The sequence below is a fragment of the Nelumbo nucifera genome, chromosome 6 (genome assembly GCF_055504915.1).
Source record: "Nelumbo nucifera cultivar China Antique chromosome 6, China Antique-T2T, whole genome shotgun sequence".
NCBI lineage: Eukaryota > Viridiplantae > Streptophyta > Magnoliopsida > Proteales > Nelumbonaceae > Nelumbo > Nelumbo nucifera.
This window is the reverse complement of record NC_142654.1, coordinates 38372467-38398153: the sequence shown is the minus strand read 5'-3', so window position 1 is coordinate 38398153 and position 25687 is coordinate 38372467. Positions and strand designations below refer to the sequence as shown.

The 25687-nt window shown below is 37.8% G+C and overlaps 1 protein-coding gene across 3 annotated transcripts; it reads left to right on the top strand.

Moving 5' to 3' along the window:
• The first annotated feature begins 3974 nt into the window (after window positions 1-3974).
• LOC104586415 (glutamate--cysteine ligase, chloroplastic-like) lies at window positions 3975-21516 on the top strand. 3 transcript variants are annotated; one of them, XR_016077393.1, is made up of 16 exons: window positions 3975-4279; window positions 4505-4836; window positions 11142-11292; window positions 11563-11670; window positions 12390-12482; window positions 13060-13143; window positions 13389-13457; window positions 13537-13607; window positions 13701-13769; window positions 14878-14971; window positions 15099-15188; window positions 15288-15368; window positions 15776-15868; window positions 19891-20014; window positions 20092-20161; window positions 21272-21516. XR_016077393.1 is itself a non-coding variant. In XM_088889791.1 (16 exons), exons 2-16 carry the CDS (start codon window positions 4511-4513, stop codon window positions 21358-21360), a joined length of 1569 nt encoding a protein of 522 aa, XP_088745917.1. In that variant the 5' UTR covers window positions 3975-4279; window positions 4505-4510; the 3' UTR covers window positions 21361-21516. The 3 variants fall into 3 exon arrangements, 2 of the variants coding, with proteins under 2 accessions (XP_088745917.1, XP_088745918.1); XM_088889791.1 differs by having other exon boundaries at window positions 19934-20014; XM_088889792.1 differs by lacking the exon at window positions 12390-12482 and having other exon boundaries at window positions 4005-4279; window positions 19934-20014.
• The last annotated feature ends 4171 nt before the right edge of the window (window positions 21517-25687 follow it).

Here is a 25687-nt window from a genome sequence, read left to right as displayed (position 1 = left end):
GGTCCCTAACCCCATAAGTTTAAATTTGCTCATGGCTCTTAGTGTAGGTCCTTTTATTTGGGCCTCGATCCATACTCTCAAATATGTGCATGGGCCTTAGCATTCGGGCTTTGATTTTGCATATGAAAATAATCCAATCAGAGGTCATATCAAGTCTTAAAGATGGAAACCTAGTTAATGATTGAAGAGAGAATAATTGATTGAAAATCACAAATTGCCAATCTTCTTCTTTATAAAAGGTAACTACAACTAATCACATCTCTAGTCAATCAAGGCGCATCTTCCTATAGATGGGAAATTAGTCAATGATTGAAATTATTCTCTTCAAAAATGGTGGTAATTGCAATATTTTACTATTTAAAAAGGGTAAGAAGAACCAATCAAATTCTCAATCAAGGGGATGAAGAGATTAAACTAAAAAATCTATAAATAGGGGTTGCCATTAAATTCTTGGAGAAGGAGGAAGCACATACACCATTTTCTTTAGAGTAAAGCCATAGCACTCTTGGAATCTTGTAGAATTCTTCTTTTGATTAAGCTTTCAAAGTCCAATTGAAAGGAAGCGGTCTCCATCATTTTCTGTAGCATGGGAGCACGTTGTCTCACTCTCAACTTTAACTCTAATACAATTTTTCAAGTTGCAAGAAATGCATCATCAAGAGAGAATCAGAGATAGTATCTATTTTCTAAGAGTTTCAAATACAAAGAGTTTGTATCAAATTACTTTAAATTAAAAGGAAAATCAAATTATTTGAATTTGTCTTCATTTTTCTTGTATATGCGAAATTTTTGTTGACAAATATATAATATTATTGATATGTACAAAATTTTCTATAACTTTTATATTTTTGTGATTGTTTGTATTTTTCTATTCTTAAAATTTTATTGTTCGACTATCACAATGATCCATTTGATCAAAGCCACTAACCCATCACCCAAAGTGGAAAATTGTTATATTTCTTGGCTGATTTTAAATATTGTATTCCATTTGCCTAGTTACTAAAATTACATTTTATGTATAGCACTTATTTTTGTTTAACACAATGTATATACAATATTAAAGATATAACTATTTTTTATTTTTTACAAATATATAACAATAGACATATGTCTAAAATTTTCTACAATTTGTCTATATTTTTTTATGATTCTTTGTATTTTTATTTTTAAAAATTTATTATTTGAGTGTGACGTTATTTCAATTCTTGGTTGATTTCAAATTTTGTATTATATCATTAATAAAAAAATACATTTTATATATCATACTTATTTTTTTAGTATAATGAATGCACTACATTAGAGATATACCCAAATCTCTTTTTTTTTCTATATTTTTGTTTTTTATCGATATCTATATCCATTTGGCTCAAATGATTGAATTGATTATCCACACTAGGAAGGAAGACAAAGGTTTTTTTCTTGGTTACTTTTCAAAATACTGATTTTATACTACTAAAATTAATGTTATAGATATAATTAGTAGAATTTAATGATGAGAAACAAATATACCTTAATGAGAGTTACTACCTTATATATGAGATTTAATGAGGGAGAACTGGAAAATGGTTTCATTTCTTGTTGGTTTTAAATTTTATATTCCATTTTTATCATTGAAAAAAATATTTTATTTATCACAAATGTGCACAAAATTTTCTAGATTTTTTTTTTTATTTTTATACTTTTGTATTTTATTTATTTTTTATTTTTTATGGTTTAACTATGGCATAATGGATTAGCCCATTTTGACCCACAATGGCTGAACTTCTTACCACTACCATTTAACTATTGAAATTGTTATGTATTTATTTAATTAGTAAAATTTAATGATGTGAAATAAAAATGCCTTAAATATATAATTCAATGAGGGAGAATGGGAGTTAATACCTTAAATGTAGGACTTAATAAAATATAATTGTATAGATTTTATAATAATATTCAAATTACATTTTTAGTTTCGCAATACAGTTAAAAAGGGACCATATTTAAAAAAAAAAAAGCTCTTTTAGTAAAAAAAAATTCCAAAAGCACAGGACTCTATTCATACTTTCTATAATACTATAGATATAGATATAGATCTTTATTTTATATATCATTTTTACATGCTTACTCACATTCTTGGTAATGGGTCCTGATGAAGGAAGATTTGGCCCGACCTCGCAATCACGCCATGTGGCAAAAAACAAGTAGTTCGGCACTTAAAGCAACGTACCCAGGGTGCAAACACCAAAGGGAAGAAACTAGCAGTCAAAACTCCTATCGAGGAGACCGAACTCCCTTCGAGGAGCCCGAACTCCCTACGAGGAGCACGACCTCCCTACTAAGAGCTCGAACTCCCTACTAAGAGCTCGAACTCCCTATGAGGAGCCCGAACTCTCCCTTTGACCCCGAGCCACACAAAGCAGTGACCTGAACTGGCCCGCCTCATGGCAGTTCGGGACACTCCCCTATCCGAACTCAAGACTTCGCCTCGCACACCGCTCCAGCACTTCGCCTCCAGAACACCGAACTAGACAAACCACACCGTACCTGACACCGAAGGAGTCCGTATCCAGGAGCGGCGCACTTGACTGACTTGGGATCTGACGCTTGACAGCCGCACTTCAACGGCCACCTGCCACCGCCATCTCCAGTTACAGAGACGGTTCCGACAAAAAGAGCAGTGGCGGTTCTGCCCCAGCAGAGGTGATGACACCCAAACTGGCAGAAACACGGAAGTAATCATACCCGACCTGACAGAAGCCTAGGAGTGAGTGCGCAAGGTGGTTATAAAAGGCTCTATACCCCCCAAGAACATGGTATGCAAACTTTGCGCTATCTGGTTTTATCTTGCCTTTGAAGGATTCTAACTTGAGCTTCGGAGCCTTTACACTGGGTTTTCCCCGGAGCTTCCTCATCTTCTCCGTTTCAGGTCCCCTGCTACTCAGTTCAGAGGCAAGGTCGTTGACAGCTAAGACCGGCCAGATTGTACACCATCAGATCCAATGTAGATAGATGCATGGATCGAATATGGTTTATGCTATATTATAATTATATATACTGGATATGGATCAGACGTATGAATCCATTCTGGTTTAGAATCTGAATTTGATAAGTGGTGAGACCTAGAACTTTTTGGATGCGGACAAGAATTTACTAGTCACAAATTATTCCTACATCTCTACCCATGAGATATTATAGCTGCACATTGGGAATATCTCCCTTATATTCATGGGGAGATGTTCCCGATACACGATGGTGATACTTTGTGAATAGGGATGTAGAAACAGTTTATGGGTAGCAGATACGAGTGCAGAATTCTCTTGGCTCCTAGGAGCACACATAATATCTTATTAATGAGAGATTTCTTGTAAAGTTGAAACTTGTGCTAAACTTGGTAGTATATCCACATGAATGATGCAACACATGGTCCATGGGCAAGCGGCTGGGATCTTCTTCTACGCAACTCACTCAACCAGCAGAAACGGTGTAAACGAAGAGATTGGCACAAAAGGAATCGGCAGAAATGTTTTAGAAAGTTTGTCCAGATTGTTAGCATCCAACGTGCCTTGGAACTTGTGTATTTCTTGAGGCAGCAGCTCTCTCGAGTAATCAGTAATGTTTTGGAACGGTCTCGAGGCTCTAGGAACGGGACCGAAAATTGACGGTCCAGTTAGGACCGGCATAACGGGGCCCTGATCTTTGGGCTATGTAATTGTAGACCTAGACCTTTCCAGTGAGACTGTGACTCTGTGAGAGTGACAAACAATCTATATATGCCCAACACCTCAGCATTTCGATGCTATTACTTATTACTCTTGGGTTAGTATCAGAATCCAACAACCAACATGTTTATGGCAGGTGGTGGGGTGGGGGAGATTGTCAAATCCGTAATCTCGATTCTAATCTAATGCTGGAAAGTGACATCTCAAGAGCGACACTCCCTTGGATCAAACGGGGTGTTGATACACATTATCTTTATCCTGTAGTCTTAAAGCGAGCTCGTCTTTTTGAGTTTTTGTGCCCTGAAAGTGCTGGGATCACGAAAAAGAAAGAGAATATTAGTCCGACGGTGCTATTTATTCGGTACTTTTTTGATCTTGCGTTCAGCAGCAGCCGTCCCTCCTTTCTTTTTGGCTTCAATAGAGCTACTACTTGCGTTCTCTGGCTTTCTTTCTTTCTTTCATTCTGTCATCTACAACTTCTTCAATCCCCAGAGATCGGGCAAGAGTGAGCGGACGAGCAAGCAATCTCCTTCTATCAGAAATCCCCCTAAATTCTATCACTCGACACTCAAAGCCAGGTGACTCTCTCTCTCTCTCTCTCTCTCTCAAGCGTAGTTCGAGATTTTGATTACAAATGTTGGTTAAGGGACGTGATTGTGTAGTTCTGGAACTGAAAAGCAATTCCTCTTTTTATTGGTCTCAACGTTTAAAATGGTACAAACAAGTATCTGAATTGACGAGTGGTGGCTGAATTTCGCCTTCTGCTAAGGGGTATGTGTGTTGTTGTATGCATGAATTTGTAGGGACACATGATGGCGCTTATTTCCCAGCCAAGTCCATCCAGCTACATTCGTTCTGAACATAATGTCGCCGGCAACATGGAAGATAGGATTGTCTCGAGGGGTAAAGCATATAAAATGAAGGAAGGCTGGACTGGTTCTTCTTCCTTGTTATGGAGTGCCGAGAAAGTGCCACGAATTTCGCATTTGGATGGTTTGAGGGGCAAACGTAGATATCGGACAATTGTTGCTGCAAGCCCCCCTACAGATGATGCTGTAATTGTTACAGAACCGTTGACTAAAAAGGACCTTGTAGGATACCTTGCCTCTGGTTGTAAGGCGAAGGAGAATTGGAGGTACATGCCAGTAGACTATAATGATCTCTCTTGGCAATCTATTTTACTTCAAGCATGTTGCATTTCCGAATCCAAATAGTTGCAGAAGGATCCGATAAGAGTTGGCGATTAAATTTTATAAATATATCATTAGTTGATTTATCACTCAGTTAAAACAAAAGAAAAACATATTCGGCTTAGTATTTATTGGGTATCTAAGGTCAATCAATCCTGTTATTTTCTCTTCGTTAGGGTTTGAATAGCTCTCAGATGCTTCTTCTAGTCGACTAGTTTGTAATTTTGCATTGAATATTTTGAACTGTCATTATCAGTATCACCTTTCAAACCACATCTTGTTTGCCAAGAAAATAGAAAACAGAAACCACATTCTCTTTAGATCATTCTTTCTTTGGTTTTGGATCACTGTATCACAACACTGATTACATCTCACATGATCTATACTAATGTGTGAGGTACTGCACAAGGGGAGGGGCAGTTTTTTTGTGTTCAATTTCCAAAGCTTTCAATCTGTATCTCCTTCCATATGACTACAATAGAATCAAAAGGTTTTGTAGGTCACCATAGACATAGGCAGATCTATGTATATGAGTTTGGGCAATTGCCCCCATTGATATTTAAAAAAAATTTATATTATATGAAAAAGTTTAATTTTTTCACAATTGCCCCCACTCAAATAAAATAACAGGGGGTCAATTTATTTATTTATTTTTCGTAATGAGTGAGGGGTCAAATAATGACACCCATGTCCCAAGGCCTACTTAAAATCTAAAACTGAAATGGTGAGAAATGAAGTAACTCTTATACCCTCCTCATTTTGACCATCTATTCTCTTTTCAAGTTTAGGGTTGGAGGCTTGGAGTAGGGGTGCCAATGGCCTGGATATTAGTCCAACCTGACCTGGTCTAATATGAGTCCATTACAGATGGGCTAGGTCCAATCCAATCCAATAAATACTTTGGACCAATATGTCTAGACCAGTCCAATTCAATATGTCTTATTGGATTGTCCAACTTGTTCAAATTGGTTTTAATTTGGATTGGATCCAATCCAAACCCAATCCGTTGGCCCCTCTACTCTTATCTTCTGTCAATGGATTGGATATTGGTTTAACCCAACCTAGTACAATATAAATCCATTATAAATGAACTAGGTCCAATCCATCTCTATCCAATAAATACTTTGGACCGTTCAGTCTGGACTAGTCCAATTCGATATGTCTTATTGAACCGTCCAACCCATTCAAATTGATTTTGATTCGGACGTGTCTAACCCAAACTCAGTCCACTAACACCCCTAGCTTGGAGCAAGTTGCTGGATTGTGGAGGAGGAAATTGGGGGGGGGGGGTCGAACTAGGTATAGTACTTCCCTTCTATCTCTGTTCACTCTAACATTCTTGAAGGACGAAACACACCTGAGGGATCTCCCTCTTTGCATTTTGCAAATTACAGCCCCTAGCTTTCTATGCAAAATTGTCCTAACTGTTGTTGTGTTAGGAACAATGTTTTCTTTTTAGAAAAATCTAGGACAGAAAAGACACAGTTTTAGGGGTGTTGAGTAAATTAGTTGACCCCACCCTAAAAGGCCTCTTGTATATTAAACAGAACATATTAGAATATTTACAAAAGTGCCCTTATGGGGTTGAAAGAAAATAAGGGAAAAAAATAAAACAATAAAGTTGATATATATAATGTACAACAAGGGCTATCCTAATATGACGTATCAAGTCTCTTAACGCTCCCCCTCAAATTGATGTGTGGGTATAAGTATCAGTTTGCCTACGAGGAAGAGATGTTGGGGACGAGACATAGCCTTTGTGAAGACTGAAGATGTCAACAATCTGCATATTGGAGGCTACATGAGGAAGCGTAATATACCCAACAAGAAACATGTCTCTAATAAAGTGACAATCTACTTCAATATGCTTAGTACTATTATGAAACATAGGATTTTATGCAATCTAGATGGTACTAGTATTATTCGCATAAAGGGGAATGGGTGTAGGAATGGGAGCACCAAGATCCATAAATAAAGATTGTAGCCAGACTAGTTCACTACACATAGAAGACATTGCCCCATACTTTGCTTTAGTAGAAGACTTGGAAACAATCTGTTGCTTCTTGCATTTCCAAGAGAGGAGAGAATCACCTAGAAATACACCACCTAATCTAGTCAGCATTTGCATACACTTTCAACTGTATGGGTGAAGAGGAGGAGAAGAGACCCCGAGTAATTGTGCCACGAACATAACGAATGAACTGATGAACCGCAGTCAAGTGAGGTTGACAAGGAGCAGAGAGACAAACTGACTTACAACTTGAACATCATGAGAAATATTAGGTTAGGTCATAGTGAATAAAATAAGACCCCACAAGTTGTACTCTAGACGTGATAGAGGAGCCTATTCATCTATTCATAGAGTGTACTCTAGACGTGATAGACAACCAGAATTGTCGCCAGTAGTTGTGACTGGACCCACAACTTCGCAAGTAAGCCTGAAGATCTCTGTTTGTGTATTCGCCTCCTGAATCTGAGCAGAGAATACTCACATTTGACTTGAAACAAACTCGAACCATGGTGAGAAACAACTTGAATGTAGGAAACACTTCTGATTTCTGCCGTAGAAAGTAGATCTGCATGTATTTGGTGCAATCATCAATAAACAATTTAAAATACTTGTATCCCAAACGAGAAGGAATAGAAGCCGTCCAAACATCATTGTGTATAATATCAAAGGGTGAAGTGGCATGCTCAGATGTGTGGTAAAATGGTAGAACATGGCTTTACTTAAGCAACAAGAAGTACAAGGCACATCAAAATTATGAATGGAAGGAATTTTATGCTTAATCAAACTGGAATCAAACAAAAACTTTAGCTTTTCAGTATATGGATGACCCAATTGTTTATGCCATATGTCCCAAGCATTATTTCTTTGACTTAAAAAAGAACTAGATGTAGATGAACTAAGATATGTTAAGGATGCTGCTGGTTGAGACTTTTGAACTCCAATGCAAACAGGCGGCCCAACCTACACCCCTTCCCTTTCACCTTCCCAGTGTATTGGTCCTGGATCAAACAATGATCATGAGAAAAAGTAAGAACTTTACCCTCATCAACAAGTTGACTAAAATGGACTAGATTAGTAGTAAGGTTAGGAACTAAAATGGTCTTTGGAAGAGGGAAGGACATAGAGGGTGAAAGTTTAAGGAACAAATTATTACTACCAATGATGTTTAATTTTTCACCATTGGTAGTAACAATGTGTTTATGGTGTGTCTCAGTAAGTTGGTTTGGCTGATTAGGATAGATTCCTGTCATATGACTAGTAGCTCCATAATCAATAATCCAAACATGTGAAAGGGAGGAGCAATAACCAGAGAACTTACCATGTGAAGGCAATAGCAAAAAAGACAGAAGAAATAGTAGATAATATCAATTGTCGAATTGTCTTCATCTATGGATACAAAGGAATCACCTCTAATAGAAGAATTACCCTTGGCCTAAGTGACATCAGAAGACTGGCCCTTTGTGACCTGATATGCATAGGGCTGACCTTTCCTTTGAGCATTCTTAGGTGGTTGAATTGGACAGTCTGGGATAATGTGACCATGTTGTTTGCAATATGCACAAATGTTCTTCTTCTTACAATGAGATGCAACATGGTGGAATCCTTTACATTTATGGCATTGAGTCTTGGAGAAATCTTTTGTAGTTTGTTTCTTATTTCCGTGTGCTACAAGGGTAGTGTCAGTTCCTAAATCTACTACTTTTCTATCCAGTATACTAGCCGTCAAGGGTCTAGTTTCTTCCCTCAGAAGTTCCCCCATTATTGAATCTAAATTTGGAAGAGTTCCCCCTAGTCCCCTACTCAAAATATTAGAACCTAACTATTTCATACTGAGGTCTAAGCCTCATGAGAAATTGATTCATCTTTCATTTTTCAAAATGTTTCTAAAGATGTTGAACACACTTAGGAGGATTCGAAGGGTTAATATGTACTAATTCATACTCTGCCCATAAGTCTAAATATCCGGCATAATACTCTTGTATCTTTTTGTCTCCTTGACAATAAGAAAATATTTCAGATTCGATCTGAAATTGTCTAGACATATTTGACTGATGGTAAACTTTCTTTAGATAGGCATACATTTCATAGGCTGTTCGCATTCTTTGCATAGGTAGAGAAATATGGGTCTCTATAGAACCCAGTATCCAAGACACCAGCTTTCATTATCGAGCTTCAATTGCTGGTAAGCTTTGGCTTCATATTTATCTGGTTTAGTAACTGTCATTCAGATAACTTTCCAAGCCTTTTCCCTCAACAAAGAAATCGAAGTGGAATTTCCACATGCTGTAATTTGTCCCATCAAATTTCACAGGGATACATCAGCCTTTTCAGCCATCCTAATGAAATACCACAGTCCGGAAGAGTAAAAACTATAAATTCAAAGCCAAAATAAGAACAAAACAGGGCTACCACCCAACCAAATCAGATTCAATCTGAGTAACAGTGATACAAATTGTCCAATAACACCCAAGAGATCAAAACTCAATTAGACAACGACCCAGACAAAGGTATTAACTGGTGACAGTCCAAGAAATACAGGTTTACTGGACTGTCAACAAAGGAAGAGAGCAGAACACCATTCAAATCTAATCCAATCCACAGACCAACTGTAGAAATACTTAAAACTGACCTGGGTGACACAGAATCTGGAGTTTCAAGTTGATTGGTGCAGCTGATAGAGAGAAAGAAAGGAATCTTTGATTCTGACTGCAATTTTCCAGAAAAATCCAGGAAACCTCGTGCTGAACAGAACAGCAACCAGATGAATAATAGTTGATTTAGAAGCCCTAAATCTTCTTTCAATCCTCTAATAGCATATTTAATCAAAGGCAGGTTTGTAGGACTTGCTTTGATACCATGTCAAATCCTAGTATGAGCAAGAAGAAACAGTTTTAGGGGTGTCGAGTAAATCAGTTGACCCACCCCAAAAGGCCTCTTGTATATTAAAGAGAACATATTAGAATATTTACAAAAGTGCCCTTATGGGGCTGAAAGAAAATAAAGGAAAAATAAAACAATAAAGCTGTGTGTTGCATAGGGCAATACTTTGGCTGAAGACTTTGGAAAATTTTCATCAATTCTCATATCGACTTTTGGAGAAACTGGTCAGCAGTAGTGAGGTGTTTTTCCTTTAAGAACAAGAAGTTACAAGGTGGTCTCCTCTGTTGAAGGCTGACTGAAGCTGAACTTTGATGGAAGTAGCTTGGGTAACCCAGGGTTATCTGGAGTCGGGGCTGTTTTGAGGAATGAGATTGGAGAGATTGTTCTGCTTTACTTGGGTCCTTTAGGATTTGGAGATTCTATTAGGGCAGAGCTATTAGCTTCTGTACAAGGGGTGCAATTTGCATTACCAATTGGGGGTGGAGCATTTGATAATTGAAGGGGATTCCAAGGTGGTGGTGGGATGGTTGAAAAAATCCTGATGATGCTATATCGTGCTACAAGAATGAAATGAAGAAATTTAATTGGTTGACAAGGAATATGTTGGTTTCTATACAGTGGGTGGGGAGATCAGCAAATGCTATGCTGGTGTGTTAACCAAGCAAGGGGTAAATAGGGAAGAATTGTTTTGGGCTCAGCTGTGATTTCTGTAATTTATTCCTAATTTACTTGTAAGCTTCTAGGAGGGGCTGCAGCTCACACCTCTCCATGGGATGTTGTACAAAATTACAATTCTAAATCAGCTTTGAATTAATAAAATGTTACTGTACAACAAGGGCTATCCTAATATGATGTATCAAGTCTCTTCACAGTGAGATGTATCTATTTTTCTTAAAATGTATGAGTGAAAATATCTTAATCTCAATTTTTTGTTTTAATTACTAAAATGTTATTGACTAAAGTTGATGTTATGATAATGCCTGCCCCCACTGTTCAAAAGTCTTGGATCTGCAACTGACCATAGAAGAGCATAAAACCATGTTTATAATCAAAGGATTCATGGCTCCCAATAGAGGTCTACCAGAGCAACTTTTCCAATAAGCCTCCCTAGAAGAACTATTGCAAGGTACTGAATTTGATTTACCAATGGAAGGAAAGGGATCACTGTAGTTCTGAGGTCTATTCTCTAATACTAGACAATGGATTTGAGTTTGATTGCAATGTTGGAGTTCTTAGCCTTTAAGTGACAAGGTGGTGCCCTGCCACCACCAAGTGTCACCTCACCGCCTTGATAACTATGATGAGACATTTATGTTTTGCTTCTGTTAAATCTTTAACTTGGATGGTTTGTTTTGGCAGGATAGGTACAGAACATGAAAAGTTTGGTTTTGAGATTGGAACTTTACATCCTATAAAATATGAACAAATAAAGGACTTGCTCAATGGTCTTGCTGAGAGATTTGACTGGGATAAAATAATGGAAGGAGACAACATTATTGGACTTAACCAGGTGAAAGCACTTCCTCTTCTATTGTCAGTATTCAATGTCTTTTCTCAAACCTTTTCATTAATTTCTCACTTTTCAAGAGTTGGAATTCATAGTTTTGAGGACTAATAATGCTTCTGATTTGTCCCATAATTTTTTGAGTTAGCATATGAAATAGGTTTAAAGTTTCAATTGGGCAGATCATGTAACTTGATTGCCTGTTTGTTGGTTGATGCATTGTCTTGAAAAGAATAATTACTAAGAAATTAGGCTCTTCTTTTTTATGGTGAACAGGGGAAGCAAAGCATATCACTGGAGCCTGGTGGTCAATTTGAGCTTAGTGGTGCACCCCTTGAAACATTACATCAAACCTGTGCAGAGGTTAATTCACACCTTTATCAGGTATGTCTCAATTATTTTATTTGCCATCGATTTCTCCATACTGATGATAAAACAGGCCCTGTGTTTCTTTCAACTTATTGTTTGATGTTTCCATTAAGTGGTTTGTGGTGATTCGAGTTTTCAGTTTGGTTATTTTCCTTTATAATTAAAAGAAGAAATGGTGTGTCTGTGGATAGTTAATACTCATGGATACTTCATACTCATTTTCTTTTCCCTTAAGAAATGTAATCACAGACATTAAATTTAATAAACTACATGTGCAATTAAATTTATTCTATTCTTCAGCTGTTGCATTTCTTTGTCATAAGTGCTAATATTCAGTATGACGTAGCTGGTTGCTTGGCATTCTCATCTTGGTTAGCATCTCACTTTGTGAACTAACCTAAGGTCCTAGGTTCATTCATAGGTAGAGAAGATGGCCCTAAAGGGCAAAGTAGATGAAAAATCGAAGAGAGTCCACCCGTCTAGCATTTCTTTTGCCCTTTCCCAATTTACTTAGATTGAATTAGAACTTTTCTTTTTTTTTTTGTTGAGAAACACAATTCAGATGATATTCTGTTCTTTCTCAGGAAAATGTCCTTTGGATTTTTTTTGTACTTTTCCTTTTTTTTTTCTTTGATTAATGGAAATATATTCCTATTGATCTTCAAACTTCCAAGGAAAATGCCCTATATTGTTTGAACTTCTTTTCATTATTTCTATATTCTACTGTTCAACAGGTAAAAGCTGTTGCAGAGGAGTTGGGAATTGGGTTTTTAGGGATTGGTTTCCAGCCCAAATGGGGGCTGAAAGATATACCTATAATGCCAAAGGTATTATTTTGCATGCCCACTTGCTTTTATGTCATGGGAAAACATTCATATTAACACTTTTGTATGCATGCATGTTGATGAGGTACACATTTGTTTCTTTTAGAAGTTATGGCAATAAGGGGAATACCCCAAGGATAGAGTGTGTTTTCCTTTGTTCTTTTTTTCCCCTGATGAAGCCATTTTCTTGAGCAAAGTATACTTTTATTCTCTCTGTCTCTTTGTTTTTGTGTGTGTATAATTACCGCACACTTACTCCGGTCAGTCCTTGGCTTGTATCTCTTGTTCTGCTCTCCTCAATAGAATGTTGTCTCATTGCTGAAAAAAAAACTGGATGTGTATTTCAACTGGCTGCAAGATCAGTTGGGTATGCTGGTTCAGTAGTATAATCTGGTTTTGATCAATGCCCACAACCATCAGAGGAGCCTCACTCTCTAGTTCATTCATCTAATTGGATAGTTTGGTTTGGGTATAAAACATTGAATTAGTGTTATTATTTCATTTATTTATTTATTTTACGTATACTCTCTCGGATTAACTTCTTTTATTTGTTTCATTTTGACAAAATATTTTGGCTCAGGGAAGGTATGAGATTATGAGGAAATACATGCCCAAAGTTGGCTCTCTGGGACTTGATATGATGTTTAGGACATGTACTGTTCAGGTGAGATAACTATCACATGCATGGTGAATGGTGATCAGTTTTTTCCAACCTGGAATTTTAAAGGCTTCCTTTCAGATGTTCTGTGAAGTCTTACATTTTCACAATTTCATCGGAAGATATCCATCCATTTTCATGATTTTTTTTTTCTTTTGATTGGTGAGGATTTAGTTACTGTTGAGATGTTGTGATAGGACCTTTTTTAATTAGTCAAGAAACTAATGGATGAAAGTTTCTCCTTTTTCTAGGTTAATCTGGACTTCAGTTCTGAGTCAGACATGATCAGGAAAGTTCGTGCTGGTCTTGCTCTGCAACCTGTGAGAAACTTGAACTGTTATAATCTCACTGAAACTTCCCTTGTTTCATATCATTTAACAACTATAGCATTTGAAACAGATTGCCACAGCAGTTTTTGCAAATTCACCTTTTACTGAAGGAAAACCAAATGGCTATCTCAGCATGAGAAGGTTTTGTATCTATTAGCTTCTTTATTTGTTGTGAACAATTCTGTAATATGTTCTGTAGATATTGTCTATTAATCTTTTGGCATTGTCTGACAGCCACATTTGGACCGACACTGATAACAATCGCACTGGCATGCTTCCTTTTGTTTTTGATGACTCATTTGGGTAAGAATTTTGTTCTGTTGATCAAGAAAGTAAAAGGAAAACAAAAGTAACGTTAACTTCTTGTCATGTCAATACTAAACATTATATTGTCTTAAGATACCAATGTCCTTCCTCTTCTCTGATAGAATACTTGCAACGGGTCACTTCTTCCTGGTCATTTCAACCCATGTTTAAGTCTTTAATGTATATAATTTTAACTTTTTTGAAAAAATTATTAAATAATATAAATAATCTTATGATTAGCAATTCAATTGGATTCAACCTTCTCCACAATTAGGGATACAATTATGAGTTTCAAAGCATTGATTGGGGGCTAAGTGGTCAGCCTGGGGTGTCATTTTTTTCCTTGGAGTTGTTGCTATTATTTGTAGTCTTTCTATATTTTCTGCTTTTGATCAACAATCTTGATCTAGTCTTGGGCTTGGTTGAGTTTGCAAACTTCTCATACTCTCCCAACCTTTGGTTCAGTTCGGTCAGCTGCTTTCTGGTTGAGCCCACCTCAACTGACAGTAAGCATTAACAGATCAGTGACAGTCAACTAAGATGGCTTAATTATGTGATGTTGCATTGGACTAGTGGGAAAGCTAAGAGCCTAAGAATAAAAAAAAAAAGAAAACAAGTGATACATGGAGAACTAAAGTAGCATTAATAGGTTTTAGGTATATGTTCATTTATGTGAATGGAATATCAACAGATGCACCAAGTAGAAGGGGTTATTATGTGGGAGTTGAAGCATCTAAAAGGTGGATGGCTATGCTAAAAAGGCTGTTTGAAATGGTGAGAAAATACTTGATAACTTCTGATTTTATAGAGTCATGTCATTGAATAGAGTGGAATTGCAGAACATGATTCACTTGGCCAAAATCCCTAATAGTTGAGATGTGGCTCAGTTTAGTTGAGCATGTTGGAAGTTTGAATCTTACTTCCCTGTTGGAACATTTTCTTCTTTATATATAAAGTAATGAATTGGTGTGATCTTCTATCTCAGTTATCCTACTCATTTTTTAAGATGTCATCTACAAGCAAAAAGCTGAACTTTTTTTTTTTGAAAGTCATGCTCTTTCTTTTTAATGAGATGTAATTGATCTTTTTATCCTTCGTTTTGCAGGTTTGAGCAGTATGTGGAATATGCTCTTGATGTTCCTATGTATTTTGTGTATCGAAATAAGAGATATATTGACTGTACTGGAATGTCTTTCCGGGTTTGTATCTATCCTTATAATTTGTCATGTAATTGCTTGCAAACTTCTTTCTTTAGTTGTGTTCTATATTCCTTGCCAGCACATTAGCAGTTTACTTGAGACATTATTCTTTATTGTTTATTTTCAGGACTTTATGGCAGGAAAACTGCCTTCTATACCAGGCGAATTGCCAACTCTCAATGATTGGGAGAATCACCTAACTACAATTTTTCCTGAGGTTTCTTAAATTCACTTGAAGTGGAATTCTTGATTAAAATACCATTGTCTTTCCAAAAACAATAGATCAAATAAGCTATATGGTCCTCTTTCGATTCAGGTCAGGCTAAAGAGATACTTGGAAATGAGGGGTGCTGATGGGGGACCATGGAGGAGGTTATGTGCATTGCCGGCATTTTGGGTATTTGATCTTTTTCAATCTCTTTATGTGGTTGTTCATGATTTGCTACTCATATATTGAGGCAGATGAAATAAATATAACTCAATATCCTTCTAACTAGAGTATGAGATAACAACCGGGATGAATAAATAAATAAATCCATGTATACTAACTAATTTGTTTTGAATATTCCCTGAGAAACACTCAACATAAGCAGGGACACATGCCATTTCCATGTTTTAGATGTTAATTGTTAATTTAGAATTACAACACCTATTTATCAGGATGTTTCCTCTCATATGGTCCCAAACCTTCTGATGTTTCTTGGGCCAAAGAATATGATATGTTAATCTTTTGAGCCTAATTACAAGAGAAAATTGAGTGCTTTTAAATTCAAGCAATATTTCCTGATTCTGTATCACATGCAGGTAGGCTTGTTGTATGATGAGATTTCACTACAAAATATTCTTGATATGACTGCTGATTGGACCTTGGAGGAAAGGGAGATGTTGAGGAATAAGGTACAACAAATATTTTACACAAGCATGTAATGTATATAATCTTTTTTCATTGGAAAATGGAAATCCCCCCAATAAATACACAAAAAATTCATTCAGTTTTCAACATGATTGGAGTTAATGTGGTTGGAATGGTTGAAACAAATGAAAGAACATCTGATGTGTTGAGCTTTACTTGGTTTTAGATATATTCTGGATGTTATTACCCACCAAATTTGTGCCATGCAGACTTGATGGGGATGGGGTGTTTTGTGTTGCAAGAATATCAAGCCGAAGGTGAAACTTTAGAGTAGTAAAGGATGACCCCATGTCCCCAGTTTGAGTAGTAAAGGATTACCCCATGGCCCCATCTTTAGAAGGTCTTTTATCTGTCAAGCATCAAGTGGCATACCATTCAATGTTAGATTCCATACTAAATTGTACTCCATGTCCCCAGTGTTCCAGAACATGGACTGGACGTTAAGCTGCTGAGTGTATTTGGTCACAGGTCGCTGAGAAATGTGCTTGATATGCTCAAGGAAAAAAATGTGGAAAATATTAAATTTCAAATAGGGAAACCAGAATCTTATGATTCGTGCTTTAGACATGTTTTGTGTCATTATAAATTAAAAGAACAAAAATTATATAGTGTAGCACCAATTAGCATGGCTACATATGAGGTTTTGACCAAGGGCATGCTACTGGTCATTTCAAGTCATTAACTGGTTCAACTGTCTCCAGTCTGGTTCTTAAAATACTGGTTTGCCTTGCTCATAATTTTAACAAGATTCTTATAACTGGGACCCTTACTGTTTAGACCTTGTGGGTTGACCTCTAGTTGGTGATACATCCACCTCCAGAGACATGATATTCTCTTGTTTACTTATGCTGCTGATGGAGAGGTCAACATCTGTGTTCTATCTCCAAGGGGTTCCAGATATCTTATTGGAACTTCATACCTAGTAGCTGGTTTCTCCTAGCTAGAGTGTTTTCCATGTGTTGTAACCCCAATTGTGGGAAGCATTAGTGGTTTATATGCTTAGTCATGTTGAAGACCAATTATTGCACTAGCTAGGAGCCACTGGGTGCTGACTGAGAGCTTTATAAAGAGAAGGTAAAGGTCAAAATTGGCATGGTATGGTGTAAGAAAAGACATACCAAGTCATTGCTTAATATCAAGTCACACTACTTTTAGCACATTGGTTAAAGACTTTGGAGCTGTACAAAGAGTTCTCTTTTGATGATATTATAAGGAATTGGTTTGCAGTGGTGAATTCTTCATCCTCAAAGACTGATTCAGGAAATTTGACTCCAGTAAGTTAAAGATATAATCTAAACTTTGATGGAAGCTACTCTAGCAATCCAGGTCATTTGGGCATAGGTGGCCTGATAAGAGATTTAGAGGGAAGGATAATGACATTGTACTCTGAGCCAATAGGATTGGGCAACTCCTAAGTCCTAAGTGCTGAAGTATTAGCTCCGGGCTGAGACTGGTAAAACAGTTGGGTATTCAACAAATTGAAGTGGAGGGGGACTTGAAAATGATGATAGGTGGCTGCAAATAGGTACTATGGGGATTTGGACTCAGACAGAGCATGAGGGAGATTGCAAGCCTTTCAAGAAAGATTGGTGCTCTGGACCTGCTGGTTAGATAGGTTGGAAGTTCAGCAAATGGTATGACTAACTGTTTAGCCAAACAAGGGGCAAACAGGGGAGAATTATTCTGGGCTGAATTGTAATAGTAAATCTTTTGGGGGGTTGGAATCCCTAGTTTAAGGGGTTGACCTGTGTATCTTTTAAATATTATCCAAATTTAAAGAAAGTTACCATTACCTATCAAAAAAAAGTTACACTAATTTTGAGTATCAGGCAATGAGTCACACTATATTTGAGCTAATGTGGGTGAAACATCTACTCCAAGAGATAGGATTCCCAGTTTCATCACCAATGCATACCTATTGTGATAATCAAGCAGACATACATATATCCTCAAATCATAGTTTTCAAGGCACCAAGGCGATGGATTTTTTTAAGTCAAAACATATATCCTAGGGTAGTTCCCTAGGTTCCATAACCATATTTCCTTAATAACTATCCATAATTTTCATAAGAAAAGTATAAACTTAATGTTGAAATCTAGAAAATCAACATATTCATGAGAAGAAAAAGAAACAGAAAAGAAAATTCAAAAAATATAGAGGTTGAACCCCTATTTTTGTTATAGGAAAAGAAGAAAAGAAAAGGTTGAAGAAAAAAATGTGTTGATTAGACAAAATTTTAAGTTCTTCCTTATTGGTTCAGGTTTTGAAGTCTTTTGGGGGTTCAATACAGCAGTTATCAATGTCTGTGTTGGTTAAACCCTAACAAATAAGAAAGTAATAAAAAGAAATTAGTATATAAACACAAAAAAATGATTTTTTTTTGGTTAATAATGTCTATTTTATAAATACAATCTCAAAAAGTTAAGAATATAATAGTATATTATTACATAGTATACAAAATTGTTTGGTGAGAGGATGAAACACATAATGTGGATACGTACCCATTATATCAATTATCAAGTTAAGAAGATCAACTTGTTGACTAATTCACTAAAGCATTATGCAAGCTGAGCACATCACGGGATTATATATATATATGTATGTATGTATGTATATGTATGTATGTATGTATGTATGTTAAGCAGTAAAATTTATTAAAACATTAGATTAAGGAGTACAATTGTCAATCACCCATAAAGAGTGTTGACCCCTTAGTTCAGCTCAATGACTACAACACAGCCCAAAAAAGAATGTTCCTATGGGTTCCCTGCTTTGCCAAAGTATCAGCTAGACTATTGGCTAACCTCCTGGACCATTTGAAGATTGCCCCCACTTCCCTTGCTAAGCAGAAAATTTCCCTCATTTGCTATCTATAATTCCAAACCCCTGGCGGTTTGTTTGCATCCAGCCTACTTGCAACTTAGAATTTCCTTCAACCTTAATGTTTTGCAGTCCCCATTGCTTAGCCAGCCTCAGGCCTTGAAGTAAAGACAATACCTCAGCTCCTAGTGAGTCACCCATACCTTTTGGTCCATAAAATAGTGCAATGAGTCTACCCTCACCATCTCTAAAAGATCCCCCAACTCCAGAGGGACCCAGGTTACTCAAGGAGCTTCCATCAAAATTCAACTTGACTCTTCATTGTGCTGAAAGGGCCCCTTGCTGCTGAATAACATTCTTTATGGTTGAAGAATTGCCACTACAGACCAGCCTCTAAGAATGTTCTCAATCGAGTAGTCTCGGAATAACTCATGTGTTTTCAGGCAATGTATAATCTTAATAGTTATGCTGTCAATCACTTGTTCCCTGGATTTTTCACTCCCTTGAAAGATTCTGTTATTTCTTTCTTCCCAAATAGACCAAGATGGAATTATAGAAATACACACCCCAGCTTGAGGGGGAGCGTTAGGAGTGGCCGGACTGTTTTTTCATTCTTTCATTTATATTTACGTGGTTGCTTGGGAATGGACTTTGTCTTTACTGTTATAACTTAAGTAGAGGTAGATTTGTCAGTTTATCTTTTATTTACTAAAAGGGGTTATTGTTGTGATTTGAGCTGAGATGGGCCAAGTTAATTCTGGCCATTTGGGAGACGATTCTATTTTCCTCAATTGCCAGTCTTCTTTCTTCTCTATTGGACTGCTCTCTCTCTCTCTCTCTGTCTACAGGTTTGTTCTCTCTGCAACCAGGGCTGTTCACAAACAATGGAAAAACTTGGCAACTTTTTAATATATCTCTTAACCAAAAATTTTAATCTAGCTGCTCTTCAAAACTAAGTTTGGATGGGAGCTATAACCTGAAAAGATAGGGTTGATTTATCTAAATAGGAGGTTTCTCATGCTGATATTTGTGGTGCCTGAATTTTCTTTTTATATTCAAGGATTATATTCAGTCTCACTGTGCTTAGTGTAGAAACATTTAATCATCCCTTTTATGGCTTATGAAATGACTAGCTTATCATTTGGTTTCTTAAGTTGAGACTTATATCCCACATCATTTTTTAAGGTGTTCCTAGGAGGGATTTAATTCGAGAAATTATTGCAAGTAGGTACCAAAGACTGGTCTTAAGACACCATTTCGAGATGGTTTGCTAAGGCATGTTGCGGAAGATGTCCTAAAGTTGGCTAAGGTAACTAGGAGAACAGTTTTGTCCTTGAAAATTTTGAGATACATTCAAATGTATGATATTCATTTGATCTTCTGTAGGATGGCCTGGAAAGAAGAGGCTACAAAGAAACAGGGTTCTTGAAGGAAGTGGCTGAGGTAGTTAACACAGGTAATTGATTTGGAGCTTGGCATGTTTTTCCTTTTAAGTTTCAAGTCTCAACTTCCATGAAATGTTCAAGATGCCTTGAGCACCGAGCACATGTGTTCACCAACAGTGGATTATATTACTATTGGGTTAAATCTTTATTTTTTTTTCCATTTTTGTTGTTATTATATTCTAGTAGTACTGGCCTATTGCTTTTTACCCTGAGCCACTGATACATTTGTTTGTATCTATACAATAGTAGCTGGTAAACTCACCATAAAATAAATTTCACTAAACTTATTTGTGCTAAGGGTGGTGATAGAATAGACCTGTGTTTTGCAGCCAATGTTGAAGCCATAGTCAGCTAGAATCAAACTGTGATCTTCTGGGCAGGGCACAACTCGAAACCTAGTTGTTCCCATGAGTAAAGATTGTGCTGCAATTGCCTAAGTTTTACATCTATAGGTGTTACGCATGTCTAATCTACCCATTCTATGAATTGGGAGTAATCTTATTAATTTATATAAAAATTGGTTCTTAATTTCTTCATGCCCTAACCTGATTCTTCGTAACCAAGTTTAATCTTTTTAGTTGAAAACTTGCTTTTTTAGCATTATGTTAATTATGTTGGTTTACCAAAATAAATGTTAATTCTTTTGACTGTTCAAAGTACCTGTTTTCTATGGTTGATTGTGCTGTGCAAGACTTAAAGATGAACTTCTCCTGTTAAAATGTTCAGAGCTTTGATGTCCATTCTAATTTATGTTTTTGGTAGAATTTCAATGATCCCTGTCTTAGCTACCTCTTTATATGAAGTTAACTCCTTTTCACACCCTTATTTGTTGTTTTACTCCCTCAAGCTCCTTGCCATATGCAAATTAAGCTTTAGGGCATATCACCTGGGACTGGGTACTGGAACTTATTCAAGTTTGTAAATCTATAAGTCGATCCAATGCTTTGATATAATAGATCTAGATGCCCCTTTCCTCCACCCTTGCCTGAAAATGGGAAAAGGGATAACAGAGGCACACTCTATCCATATTAACTACTCTGGTCACTTTTTTTAAAGTTCTTTGTCTCCTTTAATGATCCCTTTTCATTAAATGTGATGGAGGGATGCTTGTTTTATGGCAGGTGTAACACCAGCTGAGAAGCTTTTGGAATTATACCATGGGAGGTGGGGTCAATGTGTCGATCCTGTTTTTGAGGAGCTGCTATATTGAGGCGAGCTGAGGTTACTCAAAACTTTTTGGTTGTAATTTCTGTATTTTTCATTTTGTGGAGAAATTTTCTGTATTTTTCCTGAAAACATAGACAATGGTTGTTATAATAATAACATTTCAGTAAAATGGGTTGTATTTCCTTGGCATTTGGTTCCCCATGATTTTCTCCAATCCAACATTTGACTATGAGCAAATTTTTCTCTTCTACGAGGTTATTTGTGAGCAAAATTAAAACATTTTGAGTTGATAAGTACTTTGAAATTCTAAAATCTTTACTGAAGTCTGGAACGTTGTATTGAACCCACACTATATATGTTTTAGACTCTGTACATACTTGTGCTCCATCTATCATGCATGTTTTAAAGACTATCCAATTACTGTGATTTTTGCTCATTTTCACTGGATTGTTAGTAGCTGAATTGCTGAAACTAATAAGAATTCTGATGTTCAGCTTCACTTTTGGAGTTTGAGGACATTGAGAGTTTGGGTGATCCAGTAATTAGATGGCTGTAATATTTTTGAGATGAAGCTTGTTTAGATTGTAAAAACAGAACTAATGGGACATTGTAAAATGAGAGTTAAGCGTCCATGATTTTGGAGCTTGACGTATTTGAGTATTAATCTTACTCATTTCAGTACTTACGAGGGAATACTGCCTTACTAAGAAGCCAATTTCATAGTAAAATGAGGATGCGAATACAGGATTTAAGTATCGGTTTTCGTTTTGATCTTTTTCTTTCTTTCTTTTTTAGTAGATGAGCATGGTTTTTACCTGGTTTGAACTGAAGTTTTCGCTTCAATTCTAGGGGAATTATGATTCCGAGTGAAATTTCAAGAAAAATTTGGTGGTATTTATATTTTGTTAAATTCTCTTTTCTTTTCTATTTTTCTTTATATCATTTTCATCTTTCTCTTAAAAATAAATTTACCACATCTGAACAATTAAGTGGCTGTTTGATATCACTTATTTTAAATACATTTCAAAAAATATTTAAAATAAGTGGTGGGACCACACGATAAGTTGCAAATAAGTACTTATTCATGTTTGACAAAAAGACAAGAATAATAACATCTTTTAAAAATAAGTGCTTAAAAAATAAGCTGGCTCAGGGCTGTTTATTTTAAGTGTTTATAAAATAATTATTTATTTCATTTTGATGGGACAAAACTGTTCCCAAAAAATTTCGAAATGACGAAAACCAAACCCCATCTCCATTTGTGCAAGACTTTCAGCGGCGACGGTAGGGAGTAAGGTTCAAAATATCGATACACCCGATACATTGGTAGGGGCGACGGTTTAGAACCCTTCCATCCCTTAAACCGGTCAGACCCCCGATACATCCACTGTAAGGATATATCGGAAGGGTCCTAAAATGATATGTATTGGCCGATATGAGCCGATACATAACGATACTTTAAACCTTGGTTGAAAAAACTAGTGGACAAATGACGATTCGAATTTGTCTGTATGGTGATTCCCATGCGGTTTTCTCATTACTGTTTTCTAGAAAATTTTCTGGTCTTTTGGGTCTGAAATCCATTTGCATACTGGATCTGAGTTTGGAAAGCCAACTCATCATGTTTTCTTAGATCCCTCGTGAAGCTAATTCGGTGGCTCATAACCTTGCCAAGGTTGGATCTTCTGGGAATATGTGGTTGGTGAATAGGTCTATTTACCTTTATTATTTTATACTGTAGTGTTTTGAATGATGCTAGTGCGGGTTAGGTTATGTTTGAATAAGTTTTTTTCTTAGTATTTTAGTATTAAGGAAGCAAAAAAAAGCTATAGTGTTTAATGATGTGTGTTTTTGACTTTTTGGGAGCAAAAACACTCAAAGCAAAAATATTTGTGCAACAAAAAGCGTGGAACCATTGTGGACTATTTTGTGGTTTTGCTTTGCATTTTGGGCTAACTATGCGTTTTACAAAATGTACAAGGTTCCAAGTCCAAGGAGAGTGCAAACACAAATATGTAGAGTGCATTATGGTCCATGCAAATGCAAAGTTGGTAAGTTGGTTTAATTTTGCATTGATAAATTTACCTTCTTTGCAAATGATTTTTAGTTGAGTTGTTGTTCAAGGCTTTGTAGAAGAAGAGAAGAGACAAGAAGTAGAAGGAGAGGAAGAAAAGAAGGATGTAGTGAAGAGACGAGTGTGTGTTATTATTGTTTACACCCTCAAAAATGTTATTTATAATTTGAAGAAGAATTACAAGAAAGCCCATACTTGGCGCCTGATGTAGCCCGATCCGGTCACTCCTAGCTAGCATTCACGTGGCTCCTAAAAGGTACCTGAGATGAAGAAGAAGAAGAATCCCTTGGGCTTTGCCCGGCGGGGACCCTCTGATGCTTAAGTTAGTACTCTGTAGAAGCAAGGAGAAGGCAAAGGCTAAGAGTGCAGATAGTGCGTTATCACTATACTCGAAAGATTAGAAGTCTCTGGAGGAAGTTTCTCTTCTTTCCTGAGGGCTTTTATAGGGGCGTTCATGTCAAGTCGGGCATAACCGCCACTGGGCTCCTGCCACAACCGTTACCTGCCAGGGCTGTGCAGGTGGCCGTTGTGACGTACTTCTCGCCCGGGTGAGTGACACGTCTCCAAAGTGGTAGGCACGCCTCTGCCTGCTGAGAGACGTGGACGCAGACTGTCGAAAGGACAGGAACTGCGCCGTCAGTAAGGGATGTGGCGCAGTCCGATCGGTACGACCTGTCAGATAGAAGCTTCCTGAGGAGTGCTCACGCGGCTCTTTCGCGAGCTACTTTGCAGCGAGCTTGGAATACTTCAGGATTACCCTTAATAGAATTGGTCCTTAGGATTACTTGTTTGTTTGGGAGCTCGGGCGAGCTAGTTCCCCTAGCTCGCGAGCTAAAGTTGCCTCGGAGTATCCCTTCAAAGGTAGCTCGAGGAACCCGGAGCTCGTGTTGTGGCGAGCTCCTCCTTTTGTGAGCTACAATGTAGCAAGCTGCTTTATGGGCCCGTCACTTGGTCGCACTAGGCTACAATGCTGAGCTGTCGCTCGTGCTGAGTCAGTGTCCACGTGTTACCGTTTCATAGGTCGGGTCAAATCGTCCTCCATCAATTGCCCCCCACTCCTTGAGCTGAGAGCACTGCCTTAGCGCGAGGAGTTCATGAAGCGTGATGGACTGATTTGACCGGAATTCAAACTTGATTGACTACTCACATTAAATGCATTCGCGGGAATCAAGAGATTTTCAGACTTTCCTGACTTTTCGGATTCCGAAAACATGCTGGAGTGGCTCTTAACTCCGGACGTCGTGCGGCCGCCATTACTTTAATCGTGGAAGACGTGCCGCCAATCACTTCCAGTTTTCAAAAGGCGTGCGGTCAGTGCGCCTGCGAGCCGTTGGATCTGCTTTGATCTGGGCCATCGATTTAGAGGTGTGGAGACTATAAATAGGAGGGCCCTCTGGGCCTCATTTTCTCTCACGCCATCTTGCTGTCTTCGGATTCTGAGGTCGCACATTCATCTAGTCTACCTGAGTTCCTCAGTTTACTTTGTTTCGTCTCTTCTGGTGAGTCCTAATCGTTGTCAACCATGTCTAGGTACCCATACCACACCTACCACTGGGGCGATAACTAGGACGACGATGCTCCCTCGAGCTCGGGGGGAGCTTGGGAGCAGGTCCCGGAGGCTCGGGAGGCCTCCGGTGATGTAGCATCTACCTCTCGGGGGAGGGAGCCTGACACTTTTGGCCCTTCCTCCATGACGGCGGAGAGACTCAGGTCTCTAATCCGCTACTTTCGCCTCCTTGGGGACCTGACCTACAGCCTCCCCACTGGCAACTTCCCTTGGGAGCATGGTCCCAATGACATAGTTATCTTCCAGGAACAGCTCGAGGCTGGCCTGCGTCTCCCCCTGCACTCCTTGATAGTGGAGGTGCTAAACCATTTTAACGTCACCATCGATCAGCTTCATCCCAACGCCATTCGAAACATGGTTGAGACTATATCTTTGTGTCATGAGTATTGTCTTCCCTTGGACCTTGAAATTTTTGTTTCTATTCTTTGTATAAAGAATGTCGCTCTCGGGGTTCCATCGGAGAGGCGCTTTTACTACCTCTCTCCCCGCCGCGGCTATAAGCTCTTGTATGAGCTACCGAATAAGATTCCCGCTTGGAAGCGGGATTACTTTGTGGTCCGTAACCCCGAGGGGTGGCCCTTCCCAACTTCTTGGAGGGGCGCCATCCAGGATCCTGGGGCCGAGCTAGACCTCGAAATTCGGAAAACGATGCTGTCCTGGGCATCGGTAGGCTTCCTCTGTTTGGACTACTTGGCCGAGGAGAAGCTCGTGCAGGCTGGTCTGAGCCTG

What these genes read in the sequence shown, in the direction of transcription:
- LOC104586415 (XM_088889791.1), top strand. Translation starts at nt 4,511, where the DNA reads ATGATGGCGCTTATTTCCCAGCCAAGTCCATCCAGCTACATTCGTTCT. An exon ending in TAACTACAATTTTTCCTGAG is followed by an intron (nt 15,189 to 15,287) that starts GTTTCTTAAATT and finishes CTTTCGATTCAG; the next exon opens with GTCAGGCTAAAGAGATACTT. An exon ending in GGGAGATGTTGAGGAATAAG is followed by an intron (nt 15,869 to 19,933) that starts GTACAACAAATA and finishes TATTGCAAGTAG; the next exon opens with GTACCAAAGACTGGTCTTAA.